This window comes from Mobula hypostoma, chromosome 5 (assembly GCF_963921235.1).
Source record: "Mobula hypostoma chromosome 5, sMobHyp1.1, whole genome shotgun sequence".
NCBI classification, from domain to species: domain Eukaryota; kingdom Metazoa; phylum Chordata; class Chondrichthyes; order Myliobatiformes; family Myliobatidae; genus Mobula; species Mobula hypostoma.
The window spans coordinates 75,828,473-75,842,668 of NC_086101.1; the positions used below are offsets into that span (position 1 = coordinate 75,828,473).

A 14,196-nucleotide genomic window follows, 5' to 3' on the forward strand; every position below is an offset into this window, starting at 1 on the left:
ACTGAGTTTAACATCACTGGCCTATGTTGTGAAATTTATTTTTTTTGCGGCAGCAGTACATTGCAATATGTAATAGTAAAATCTATGAATTACAATAATATATAATAAAACATTAATTTAAATTAGTGCAAAAAGAGAGGAAAAAGTACTAAGGTGAGGTAATGAGACAGACGTAAGCTCAATGGTTCTTCACATGGCCCTGGATCACCTGGACAATACAAATACCTATGTAGGATGCTGTTCGTTGACTATAGTTCAGCATTTAACACCATCATTTCCACAGTCCTGATCGATAAGCTACAGAACCTGGGCCTCTGTACCTTCCTCTGCAATTGGATCCTCAATTTCCTAACCGGAAGACCACAATCTGTGTGGGTTGGTGATAATATCTCATCCTCGCTGACAATCAACACTGGTGCACCTCAGGGGTATGTGCTTAGTCCCATGCTTCACTCTCTCTATACCCATGACTGTACAGCTCAAATACCATCTATAAATTTGCTGATGATACAACTATTGTCGGTAGAATCTCAGATGGAGATGAGAGGGTGTACAGGAGAGAGATATACCAGCTAGTGGAGTGGTGTCGCAGCAACAACCTTGCACTCAGTGTCAGTAAGATGAAAGAGCTGATTGTGGACTTTAGGAAGGGTAAGGCGAGAAAAAATGAACCAATCCTCATAGGGATCAGAAGTGGGGAAAGTGAGCAATTTCAAGTTCCTGGGTGTCAAGATCTCTAAGAATCTAACCTGACCCCAACATATCGATGAAGTTATAAAGAGGGCAAGACAACGGCTATACTTCATTAAGAGTTTGAAGAAATTTGGTTTGTCACCTGAACACTTAAAAACTTTTATAGGCGGGTACCATTGGAGAGCATTCTGACAGGCTACATCACTGTCTGATATGACAGTGGTGGGGGGACCGTCTACTGCACAGGACATAAAGAGGCCACAGAAAGTTGTAAAATTAGTTAGCTCCATCTTGGGTACTAACCTGCATAGTCTCCAAGTCTTCTTCAAGGACCGGTGCCCCAGAAAGGCGACATCCATTATTGGGGACCTCTATCACCCAGGACAAGCCCTCTTATTGTTACTGTCAGGAAGGAAGTACAGAAGCCTGAAGGCACACACTCTGTGATTCAGGAACAGTTTCTTCCCCTCTGCCATAGAATTCCTAAATGGACATTGAATCCAGGAACCTTACCTTACTTTTTCTTAAAATATATATTCCTTCTCTTTTTGCACTTTAATTTGTTTACTTTTTCTCTTCTTTTCATGTATTGCATTGTACTGCTGCTGCTCAGTTAACAAATCTCATGACACATGCCGGTGATAATAAACCTGATTCATGGATTCATTGTCCATTCAGAAATCTGATGGCGGAGAGGAATAAGCTTTTCCTGAAACACTGTCTGTGTTCCCTCAGGCTCCTGTACCTTCTCATTGATGGCAGCAGTGATAAAAGGGCATGCCTTGGGTGATGGGGGCCCTTAGTGATAGATGCTGCCTTTTTGAGACATCACCTTTTAAAGGTGTCCTTAATGATGGGAAGGCTAGTGCCCATGATGGAGCTGCCCGAGTCAGCAATCTTCTGCAGCTTTTTCCGATCCCATACCATGGTCCCTCCGTACCAGATGGTGATGCAACCAGTTAGAATGCTCTCCAAGGTACATTTGTAGAAATTTGTGAATGCCTCTGGTGACATACCAATTCAGCTCAAACTCATAATGAGATATAGCCCCTGTCATGTCTTCTTTGTAAATGCATTAATATGTTGGGCGCAGGGTAGATGCTGAGAGGCATTAACATCCAGGAACTTGAAACTGCTATGGTAATGTGGACTATCAACAGATTAAAGTAAACAATTCTCATCAAACTTGTTTTGAGCAATTCAAAATCAACAATGTCATTGCATCACTAGACCAATATCACCTTCTTTAATTAATTGCAATACAAAAGGGGTCAGAGTCATCTTATCAATTCCATTCCCTTTTTATTTCTCTTAAGCAGCTTATTCTCTCTCACATGCACCTTTAATTTTTTTCAGCATTTCATCATCATCATTATGTGCCGTGTCACATTGACGCAGACAGTCATTGTCTCATGACCACCTTGTTCTTGCCAACTTTTTTTCGACAGAAGTGGTCTGCCATTGCCTTCTTCTGGGCAGTGTCTTTACAAGATAGATGACACCTAGCCAGTATCAATACTCTTTTAGAGATTGTCTGTCTGGCATCAGTGGTCACATAACCAGGACTTATGACCATCCACCACCTTCTCCCATGTCTTCATGTGACCCTGATCAGGGGGGCTGAGCAGGTGCTACACTTTGCCCAAAGGTAACCTTCAGCCTAGCAGAGAGAGGAGCTCCTTACACCTCCTTTGGTAGAGACGTATCCCCACCCCACCTCTTTCAGCAATTACCTACACTGAAAGGGAATTTACAGTAACCACTTAACCTAGCAGTATGCTCCAGATATGTGACAGGAAACCAGAGAACCTGGGGAAAACCAAAGGAAAGATCATGCAAATGCCACATTGATGGTACCCAAAATCAGAAATGAACTCAGTTCACTGATGGTATGATGTAGCAGCCCTACATGTTGTACAACTGTGCCACTTTCAAAGCTTATACAACAGTACAGCACAGGGACAGGCCCATCAACCCATGATGTGGTGCCAAACTAATTAAACCAGTAATTAAATACCTAACTAAATTCACCCCTTCTGCCTCCACAATCTCTATTCCTCCATTCTTTGCAAATTCATGAGCTTTTCTAAGAATCTCTTAAATGTCTCTATTGTATTTGCATCCACTCCTTCCCATGGAAGTGCATTCAGGGACTCACCACCCTAAAATACTTGCCCCACCAACCTGAAGTTACCCACCTCTGATCTTAAATACGAGGCCTCTGTTGTTAGGCACTTCAACCCTAGGAAAAATATTTTTTTCTAATCATTTGTTCCTAACATTCCAGATCGGGCACCTGATCAAACACAATAGTAAGAGCTCCTGTGACAGATCTACTGTGGTGACTCAAGAAAGAGGTCCATTGCCACCTTATTGGAGTTTCTAGGAACATGCAATGAAATATGTTACACACGAACACACAGTTATCAAAATAAAATTAAGTGAGTTAATTTCCAGTGGAGATACGAGAGATTGCTGGTCGGTGGCGTAGTGGCACCCACAGTGGACTTTGAGGCAAGTGGTCCCAGGTTCGAATCTGGCTGGCTCCATCCATGTTGAGTTGAGCATCAAGCTAGCAACTTGGCCTTGTAAAAACAGACAAATTGTAAAGAAGTGGAAAGGCTGCCGCCCAATGCACCATAAGGCACGGAGATAGACAACAACCCGAGAGATTGCAGATATCGGGGTCTGTGACAAAATACAAGCTAATGTTAGAACTCAATGGGTCAGTCAGCATCAGTGAAGCCTTTGTCAAGACCCTACATCAGGGTAATTCCAATGTTGTTTTTCATTGTTGATTTCTCATGTGTCCTGTAGATTTAACAGTATTGCCTACAACATTCTGTGTGCAAATTCTTTTCCATCTTCACAACAAAGAAACACTACACACAAGCACATGCCTGCATGTTGCCTATGATATACAAAGTCCATACAGTAGAATGGCTCACAAGTATTCTCCTTGAGGGTGGGGGTGTATGTATATATGTTTTTTTTTTAAAAGCTAACAATGCTTCAAGTCCGATTCACTGATCTATTGGCGATGGGGAGGGAGCTCATTTGTAGCGAGGACTGAGCCTCCAGCCGCGGTGTTGCCTGTTTTACGGCTGCCAGGAGAGAGGTGTTGAAGCCTGTGTATTCCATCTATGGTGGTGACCAGTCTGGAGATGGTGCTACCCCTTCTTCACACCCCCCAGTGCACGCTCAGCAGCAGACGAACTGTATTGTGGGTGACTGCAGATTTCTGCAGCATTCATGGACTCAGGGTCTGGACTCTTTTTTTGTGTGGTTGCATTTTACTAATACCTTACACATGCTTGCTACCTCGTATGTGTTACGCGTGCTTTGTGCGGTGTGTGACTGTTGGTACGATGTTTTGCACCTTGGACCTGGAGGAACGCTGTTTCGTTTGGCTGTATTCTTGGGTATTTATGTATGGATGAATGACAATTAAACTTGAATTGAATTGAACAAAGTGTCCAAGGTACCATTGCTTAACCAGTTTTTCCATGTAACCAGATTAATCAATTAAGAAATCAGTGTGGCAGTCAAAGATGATAAAGATCTTTGCTGGATGGGTGATGGAGATGGATGAGATGAAACCATTCATGAGTATAGTGGTGCTATTATTGATCTAGGATGTGGGAGATCAATAAACATCTCACAGTATTGTAACCCAATCCTTCATGCTACTCTCCTGCAGCCAGGCATTCCCAACCTTTTTATGCCATGAACCTTTAACACCGAACAAGGGCTCCATGGACCCCAGGTTGGGAACCTCTGGCCGAAGCTCTTTCTTACTATTCTACATCATAATGTCACTTAATGGCTTCTTAGATGCTTGGAAGTAAAGAACCTTTCTCATTCACTATATCATCAGAGCCTTAAAAAGTTGGGATGCCTTTTCCCATTTCCAACTGACCCTGTCTTGTTGCTCCCTCTCCCAAACTGGGAAGATGGGGAGAATAAGTTCTAATGGGAATATTGTAGAATTAGCATGGGTGGGTGGTTGATGGCCAGCATGGAGTTGGTGTACCCTACCGTCTGGTTCCTTGCTATTTCCTGATATCTATTACAGAATGGTTATAGCATGGGAGGAGGCCTTCCATACAGCCTGCTATCCATTCTCATTCCATATAACAGTCATCCAGCTAACATTACTCCCCCACATTCTCCATATAGCTCTACAAAATATCTCTGTTCACATTTTCATCCAGCTATTTTCTTAAGGTTCCAGTTTAATCTTCCTCCACTACTGCTCTTGAAGTTGTACTCCAAGGCCAAGCCACTCTTTTAACAACTTTCAGTTTTCTCTCCAGTCACCTTCATTCTGCATCTCTTGGATCTGAACAATTCCTCTCCATCCATATTCTTTGTGACTTTATACACCTCTGTCAAAATTCTTTGCCAACTCCTCTGTTGCAAGGGGAGCAACTCCAACGTAGCGCCAGAACTGATCCAAAAATCAAACAAAGCGATTGCTGCCTGCCTGTGACCATATGGACTGTTATACTTGCCTGACACACCCACAGCTCCAATCATTACTAATTAAGGATCAAACTCTTTATTCAATCCTTTCTTTGCAATTAGCAAACTTACAAGTAAGCATTAATGAGTATTATTGAGCATTATCTCAGTGGTCAGCAAAGATATGACCTCCGCCGGTCCCAAGCTACAAACTGCCCAGAAATAAGCATGAATACGTAACTTATCCCCTTTGCTTTTACCTCACTCCCACTCATGTGACTAGTTACCAGAATAAACATAACGCAGCACAGTACCCCCAGCTCCTACACCCAGCTTCTCCAGTCTGTCCCTCAAAATAAGGCAACTCAACTTTGGAATAAGTTTGGTAAATTTCTTCCACACCCTCTCCAGAAGTACAGCAATTTTCTAGAGAATAGCACCTAAAAATAGACACAATAAACCATTTAAATTGTTTTATGAAGTTTCCTCATTACCTCCTTACTTTAATTATATTTACTAACTTAGTTGTGGTAATATTTTGTTTCATGTGCTGTGTATTGTGGGTGCACTATGGTCTGGAGGAAAGATGGTTCGTTTGGTTGTATATATGTACAGTCAGATAACAATAAACTTGAACTTGTATAGTAATCTGAGGCATGATCTGTTGTTTGGACAATATATATGCCAGCCCAGATAGACTGGAAAGGCAGAGTGTCGGGACCGGAGACAAGGGTCCGGCCGATTTTGCTTGCTCCCCTGCGATGTTCACCTCCTTCTCCAGTGAGGCTGTGAGTCTGCACCAGCAGCTGTGCTTCGCAGCAATTTGCCTTGCTAATATGATGAACTGAGACTGGGGCTTGGGCCTACTCCAGGGATTTGGATCCAGGGACTCAATTTGGTTCGGAATGCTGTTGCTCGCTTCTATTGTTTGCATCATTTGTGTCTCTCCCCCTCTTTTTCTATGCTTTGGGCATTGACCTTTTTTTAAAATGGGGTTCTTTTGGATTTCTGCTTTGTGGCTCCAGACAAATTTCAAGGTTGTATAATTTATACATTCTTTGATAATAAATGTACATTGAATCTTTGAAATACTTCTGTCTAAACCTAATATCCCATTTGCTTTATTTTGACTACTTGCATGATCAGTCTTTTTGACGTCACTTTTAATGCAGTGTCTTTTCCCATGGTGTTTTTTAATCTGAACATGGCCTAAGGTATCTCAATGTTGTAGCTTTAAACATTAATTTGATGCTGTGCCTCCTAAAGAGATATTGGAACAGACAATCCATTCACTGAGAAAAGAAGCAGGATTGAAGCATCAATTTAAAGGCAAACTGAGTGACTGGAAGGATAACGGATTCCAGGAGGAAATTCTAGTGCTTGGTCAACCAAGCTGAATGCATAGCTAGTATGCAATGGAGAAAATAATTAAGGGAATACATCAAAGATAAAAAATAAAGGTAAAATGGAGAAATATGAAAAAGAGGATGAGGATTTTTAAATCTAGGCATTGCTAACTGGTAGTCAATACAAGTAAAATTACTGATTAAGCTTATTGGGGGTTAGGGAATGGGCAGCAAGGTTTTGGATGACCAAGATTGGAATGAGGGAGGAGAGCCAGAGGCAAATAACAAAAATTCTGCAGGGGAGAGTTAGGTCTGTGGTATTCGTTGCCACTGGCGGCTGTGGTTATATTTGGGTATATTTGAAGTAGAGGTTAATAGATTCTTGACAGGTCAGGGCTTGAAGGGATACAGGGAGAAGGCAGGAGATTGGGATTGGGAGGGAAAAAAATGGATTAGCAATGACAGAAGGGTGAAACAGTCTTCATGGGCCAAATAGCCTAATTCTGCTCTTATATCTTGTGGTTCTATTGGATCTGAGGACTGAAACTCATCTGGGAAAATGGAGAAAATCTAGTCCTTTGTTAGACAGGTGACAGAATGAGGACCTCCTTTGATGTCAGTCAGTTCCTTTGCGGTATTTATTTCTTCTACAGCTCTGCTATGATTTGTGAATCCTGAATCTGCAAACTTGGAGGTGAGGGTCCAACTAACCCAGCCCAAGTCTGATACTGTTGGAAATCCCCTATTAAGCAATGACACCAGTATAGAAACTGTGTCTGACTGAATTCCAGAAAGAAAAAGATAAAAACAAAAATAATTCCCTAAGTATCATTATGTCCCCCAAACATCACACAACCAGCACCAAAGGCAAACCACCAAATTACATTAAAAAAATTAACCAACATTAGTTCAAGTAGTAAGTAATTATGGGTAGTGTTCCAATATTTATATACCAGTTATAACATAATGCAATTTTTATTGTCTTTACAAAATAAATTCTTACCTTTTTCACTTTCAAAATACACCAAGAATTTTGTTGGATCAGCGTGAGCTTTAATCTCACATTCATCGCCCCCAGATTTCTTCTTGCTTTGAAAATAAATGGCTAGTTTATTTTTAACTGAGTCAAGACTGACGGGCAGTCCTTCCACTAACAATGGGAATCCAGACATCCTTTGACTGAGAGCAACGGTTCCAGCTTTGATTCCACTGGATTTCAATAGGATTATTTTGGAAAGGTGAGAGTCCAACAGTTTGAAGACAATATTTGAAGGCTTCACTGTACAAGTAGTTTCTGTGTGTGCTGTATCACTGAAAGTGAAAGAAAATAATGAGGATGAATCATTGAGAAGTTCCAGATTCTGTAATTTGAAATATTTCAATAGAATCTTTTATTCCCATTCTGGAGAGAGGCTTGAAGGATTATTTCAATCTGGACAATGTCTAGTTGGTTAACTAAGAGCACAGGGCTGGAGAATATCATTAACACAAGAAATTCCCCAGATGCTGGAAATCCAGAATTACACTCACAAAATGCTGGAGGAACTCAGCAAGTCAGGAGGGAAATAGACAGTCGAGATTTCAGGCCAAGACCCTTCTCCAGTACTGGAAAGGAAGTGGGAAGAAGCCGGAATAAGATGGTGGGGGGAGGGGAAGGAGCACAAGTTTGAGGGGTAGAGTTTGAAACCAGGTGAAATGGAAGGTAGGTGAGTGGGAACGAAGTGAAAAGCTGGAAGGTGATAGGTGGAAAAAGCAAAGGGTTGAAGAAAAAGTTATCTAATTGGAGAGTAGATCATGGGAGAAAAAGAAGGGTGGGGCACCAGGGGAGGTAATATACAGATGAGGAGAAGAGGTAAAAGGGGAGCCAGATGGGGAGTGGGGGGAAAATTACCGCAAGTTAGAGAAATTGATGTTCGTGCCATCATTGCTCTTCACATTTAAAATGAGTTGGTAATGCGATCACCACTGAGTGTGCATAAGTCCAGGAGCAGAGGGGCACAGACCATGAGCAGAAGGATGGGATTAGATTAAATCAGCATTATGGTTGACATAGACATAATGGGCTGAGGGACCTGTACAGTATAGAAACAGATCTATATTCTCTGTAACATGTCAGGGTATCATTCCAATTTTACTTGTTCTTACCACGAGCCAATTTACTTACTGGCTTGTTACGCCACTGGGGTTTAAAGCAGCAATGAAGGTGCATAACAATTTTGTTTTACCAGTCAGGGTTGTCAGCCCCGAGCTGAACATGAGAGACCAGTGGACCACTCTTCATTTGGCCTCTACCCTTTGACCTGTTTGGCACGGATGATTCTACCAAGAGCCAAAGCACAAGCCCCTGACTCCAGCCAGCATAGCTGTCTGGGTCATTGAGGCACGCAAGCCTCCAAACCCCACAACAAGGTTGTGTCCTCTTGGAGAACCACAAGCTAAACTCTGCATTCACACTTAAGTGATGCAGAGTGTCAATCAGCCAAGGGTCTGATGAGATACAGCTCCCAATGAACAACCAATGCACTTCCCTGACTGCCTGTAGCCTATGGCTTGACTGTACTAATCCTGTGTCATTTGAGCTGCTTTTAAGATAAAATCCCATTGTCACGAAAAATAAAAAAAACTGCAGAATTCTCTTTGATTTAACACTTTTCACATTTCTCTTCTCCTGCCGCTCAGAACAAACTAAAATTCAACTCTGTTTCCAGGAAAAGAAATCTATCAAACATTGAAAGGGCCAGATAGAGTGGATATGGAGAAGATGCTTCCGACAGTGGGGTAATCTAGGACCAGAGGGGACAGTCTCAGAATAGAGGAACATCCGTTTAAGACAGAGATGTGGGAAAATTTCTTCAGCTCGTGTGTGATGAATCCGTGGAACTCACTGCCAAGCTAGCTGTGCAGGCCAAGTCATTGTGTATACTTAAGGCAGAGGTTAATAGATTCTTGATTAATCAGGGTGTCAAAAGTTATGGGGAGAAGGCAAGAGGAAGTGGGTTGAGAGAGATAATAATCAGCCATGATGGAATGGTGGAGCAGACTTGATGGACCAAATAGCCTAGTTCTGCCTCTATGTATTACGGCCTTCCGGGATTGAGGATGAATTATGGGGCTATATAATCACATTAATGCAAGTAGGTAGGGGGCAAGACCAAAAAGCTGGCTGTGGACTTCAGAAAGGGGAAGAAAGGGAACACACACCAACAGAGGTGGAGAGAGTAAGCAATTTCAAGTTTCTGGATGTGAATATTTCTGAGGACTTAACCTGGTCCCAACATATCAATGCAGCTATAAAGTAAGAGAGCAGCTATATTTCATCAGGAGTTTGAGGAGATTTTGTATGTCACCTAAAACACTCAAAAATGTCTACAGATATAGCGTGAACAGCATTCTGACTGGCTGCATCAACATCTGGTATGCAGAGGGGGGCTACTACACAGGATCGAAGTAAACTGTTAAGAGTTGTTCAATTAGTCAGCTCCATCATGTGTACTAACTCCACAGTATCGAAGACATCTTCAAGGAGCAGTGCCTCAGAAAGGAAGTGTCCATCAGTAAAGACCCCCACCACCCAGGACATGCCCTCCACTCATTGCTACCATCAGGAAGGAGGTATGGAAGACTGAAGACACATACTCAATGATTCAGGACCAATTTCTTCCCCTCTTCAATCCAATTTCTGAATGGGCAATGAACCCATGAACACTATCTCACTAATTTTAGTTTCTGTTTATGCACTACAATTTAATGTGGCTATGTATGTATGTACCTAAATTTGCAGTTTTTTCTTCTACATTATCAATGTATTGCATTGTACTGCTGCCACAAAGACAACAAATTTCACAACATATGCCTGTGACATTAAACCTGACTCTGATAACACAAGAAGAAAGCATTGCTAACAGCAGAGGCGAGGAACTTGCATGACAAGTCAGATTTTACTAATGGACAAAGACAACCTGAGCCCTAGCACAGATTTTTTTTTTGTCTTCTGCAATTCTCTGAACTTCTCCCTCTTTCCCAGTTCCGCTAAGGGCTCTGTATGCTGACCCTGCTTCTCTTTCACAGACCTGCTGGTGATTGCAGCATTTCCTGTTTTTAACTTAAGATCATCAACATCACCAGTCCTTCAAACTTTCATGTAATACAAGTCCAAAACTCTTCAGATTGAAATTAGATCACAGCACATAGATGAGTACAGCACAGTAAAAGGCCATTCAGCCCACAATACCCATCTCAAACTCACTGCAGAATTTAACTGAATCCTTTCTGCCTGCAATTGATCCATTTTCCTCCATTCCATTTGATAGCTTCTTAAATGCCAATGGTATGAGCTTCCACCAATCCCTCTGGCAACTCATTCCAAACACTTATCACTCTCTAGTGTAAAAAAAACCTGCCCTGCACATCTCCTTTAAACGTTTCCTCCACTCTCCTTAAACGCATGTCCTCTAGTCATTGGCATTTCAACCCTGGGAAAAAGATCCTCTCAAAATATTGAAAACTTCCATCAAGCCTCCCTCCCTAGCTTCTGAGAAAACAACCCAACTTTGTGCAACTTCTCCTGATAGTTCATACCCTCCAATTCAGGCAGCATGCTGGTAAACCTCTTCTGCACCACCCCATCTAGTTGTGTGGCCACTTTCAGCTTGGTATGAACTTGGACCCCAAGATCCTTTGGACATCGGTGCTGTTAAGGTCCTTTTGCACGATCCCCTATATTTGAACTTCGAAACCGCAACACCTCACACTTGTTTGGATTAAATTCCATAAGATTAGTGAGTAAGTAAACAGAATTCACAACATTGACAAACTGAAAGCAACATGCCAGAGGAACTCAAGCAATACACACAAAAATTGCTGGTGAACGCAGCTGGCCAGGCAGCATCCATAGGAAGAGGTACAGTCGACACTCAGCAGGTCAGGCAGGTACGGAAGAAGGGTCTCAGCCCAAAACGTCGACGGGTTTCTCCTTCCCATAGATGCTGCCCGACCCGCTGAGTTTCTCCAGCATTTTGCGCATATTGCTTTGGATTTCCAGCATCTGCAGACTTCCTCATGTTTGTGATTTACAAATTTATCCGCGTGGAATCAATTGGTAAAGAAAGCATCAGTTTGGCCAAAACTTTTACACGCCCAACTTTGAACACAAAGGTGAAGGATTAGGAAATTTTCGCAATCAGCTACAGAGACCCTTACTTTCACTTTACCCCTTAGTAAGTTGTTAACAAACAAATTAACAAAATACATCAATATTAGATTCAAAATTTATACCAACCTCTACATTAAGAACAAGATCCTCCAGAAAAGTCCCAATGGCAAGGTGACAGAGGCTGGGGTCCGAGCTACGGAGCAGCCAAGCCGCCGGCTCCGGACCCTTCCTACACTGCGTGCACGAACTGCTCTCACTTCCGGAAAACAATTCTGTCTCTGAGGTCTAATCACCAATAACAGGCTGCCCTCATCTTCCTGGTATGACCGCTCCTGTAAAAAAAACCCTTCAATTAATATTCCATATCAGAAACACTTTATCAAGAGTTGCTGGGTGTATCCGCATCTGTTTCCTTAAAAGAACGTACTGCGGAGTTCTGCTAGATCAGGTGATTTCCAGTTAGAGCTAGAGCATTATAGAAAGTGAAAGCATTTCGACGACTTTTACAAACAGCCGGCATTGCTGAAGAGACCGTTTGCAAGTTTCTACGGTCGAAACGCAGGTCTGTATTCTCTGCAACATTTCAGCTCTTGGACTTGAGGGCAAAAATTAAGAAAAGAATAACGAGTCAGGACTCCAAAGGATTGCTGAAGTGCTCATAAACATTGACCGCGTTTACAGGCAATATTAAACACTAAAACGTACGATTGTAATGATTTCCATAGTTTGCATTTTTAGTCTTATTAAAAAATTGAGGAATGACATTCGGCTTCAACAGTACACTCTTTATATTCTATAACCAATGTTTTTAATTAGTATATAAGCATGCATGTCATAATGTCGACACAGTTTCCGGGTAATAAAAATGTTTGGTTGTGGATACAATAAGGTCTTTTAAGAGACTCCAGGATAGGTTCATGGAGCTTAGAAAAAATAGAGGGCTATGGGTAACCCTAGGTAATTTCTAAAGTGAGTACATGTTCGGCACAGCATTGTGGGCTGAAGGGCCTGTATTGCGCTGTAGGTTTTCTATGTTTGAACTTTAATGGTGTTCCGCCATGTCATTCACCCATATTTGTAGATGGTTCAAAAGATCCAATGACAGATCGTTCAGGTGTTTCGGTTTATGCTCCAAAGTTTCGGGTGACTTAACAAAAGATTGTTATGCTGTACAAAGTATAGGTATTTCTGTCTGAGATGGTTGCTAATATTTTATTAATATCTGGGTTGAAGAAATACGCTCTGGTTATGTACTTCTGTGGTCCGATTCGTTCTCGATTTGACATTTTAAAAACAGATATTTCAAATTGTAGGCTAGACGTTCTTTTGAGATTGGACGATATCTGTTGAGGCTCCGGGGTCATGACTTGTATAGCCAGTTCATAAGCTTTCCTGCCCATGTTCGGGTTGAAAGCAACGAGGTGGCAGACTTTCTAGTCAAGCAATCACTTAAAATTAAGGATGTAAATGTGATGTCTTTGCATAAGGGCGATGTAAAACTATTATTATGAAGTCTATTCAATCACTGTGGCAACAAAGTTGGAATAATGAAAAGACAGGACGGCATTTGTATCAAATTCAGATGTTGATGGGAACTCAGCTGGAAGATGGGTATAAAAGGAGGGAAGTTATACTTGCGCCTTTACGTATTGGGTGTACTAGGTTGAATAATTCCATGTTCAGAATTAATATGTGATATGGCCAGTTGTAGGGAGTGTAATTGTCAAGAAATGGTGCAGTTTGAATGCAGTTCCTTTGAGGTGCAAAGGAAATATCTAATTGCTAAATTAAGATCTTTGGCACAGACACAGTTTAACATAGAAAGTTTATTAGGATATCACTGCCATCATAATGCGTATAAGTATATATTTGACTTTTTGAAAAGCATTTGACTTTTTGATATTAAGTTATTTTAGTGAGTAGACTTCTTGTCTCTTTGCTCCACCATCCAATTTAGTAGGTGCTGGTAAAGCATCTTATATTGGTCTGCCAACCACCTTTAAACTTTACAAGAAAGAGAAGGCTCAAGCGTATATATGTGTGTGATGGAATGTATTGTCAAATAATTAACATATACTACTTTGTTTGGGTTGAGTTGTTCTCTGATCTTGGCAATCCATTTTGAGGAAACAAGATCTGAGAACAACTGAACCCAAGCTACACATTTTCTGAGTTATTTCCATAGACTACATCACTGTTAGCTTGCTCCCGTAATCAGAACCTTTTGTTAGCTTTTGGCCAGAAGTCATGATAAAGTTGACCCAACAACCTATCCAATCCTGGCCTTAGTCGTGTCCAGATTAGTTCACTGAGGCTGAACATCTTTGGCAGTTAATAGAGGACTGACCAGAATGATTCTAAATTGACAGATAGATTTTACCATTTAATCCAGACACAAATTGAACCAGGTTCACAAACATGAAAGACTTTATTTCCTCACCCATTTCATTTCTGACACACTATATGCATGTTTTTTTTTGTCTTTAACTAAGCAACTTAGTTAATATCTATGTATGTTAATGTTGTTATTTTTCTTTGAAT

The 14,196-nt window shown here is 41.4% G+C and overlaps 2 protein-coding genes across 3 annotated transcripts in view; one reads left to right on the top strand and one right to left on the bottom strand.

Moving 5' to 3' along the window:
- The window catches only part of LOC134346840 (protein mono-ADP-ribosyltransferase PARP14-like), a 108,560-nt gene extending 96,633 nt beyond the window's left edge, over nucleotides 1-11,927 (bottom strand). Inside the window, exons 1-2 of the mRNA XM_063048581.1 lie at nucleotides 11,782-11,927; nucleotides 7,507-7,814 (exon numbers count right to left, since the gene is read on the bottom strand). Of these exons, the coding sequence (XP_062904651.1) occupies nucleotides 7,507-7,675 (169 nt within the window). The 5' untranslated portion in view covers nucleotides 7,676-7,814; nucleotides 11,782-11,927. The remainder of the gene's footprint in view (nucleotides 1-7,506; nucleotides 7,815-11,781) is intronic.
- Nucleotides 11,928-12,076: 149 nt separating this feature from the next.
- Nucleotides 12,077-14,196, top strand: part of nmi (N-myc (and STAT) interactor) — a 58,075-nt gene continuing 55,955 nt past the window's right edge. Inside the window, exon 1 of one of the 2 annotated variants that reach the window (XM_063048576.1) lies at nucleotides 12,077-12,217. The gene's annotated coding sequence lies outside the window, so the exon portion shown is untranslated. Of the gene's footprint in view, nucleotides 12,218-12,275; nucleotides 12,357-14,196 lie in introns of those variants that run through there. The other variant, XM_063048577.1, reaches the window with a different exon arrangement.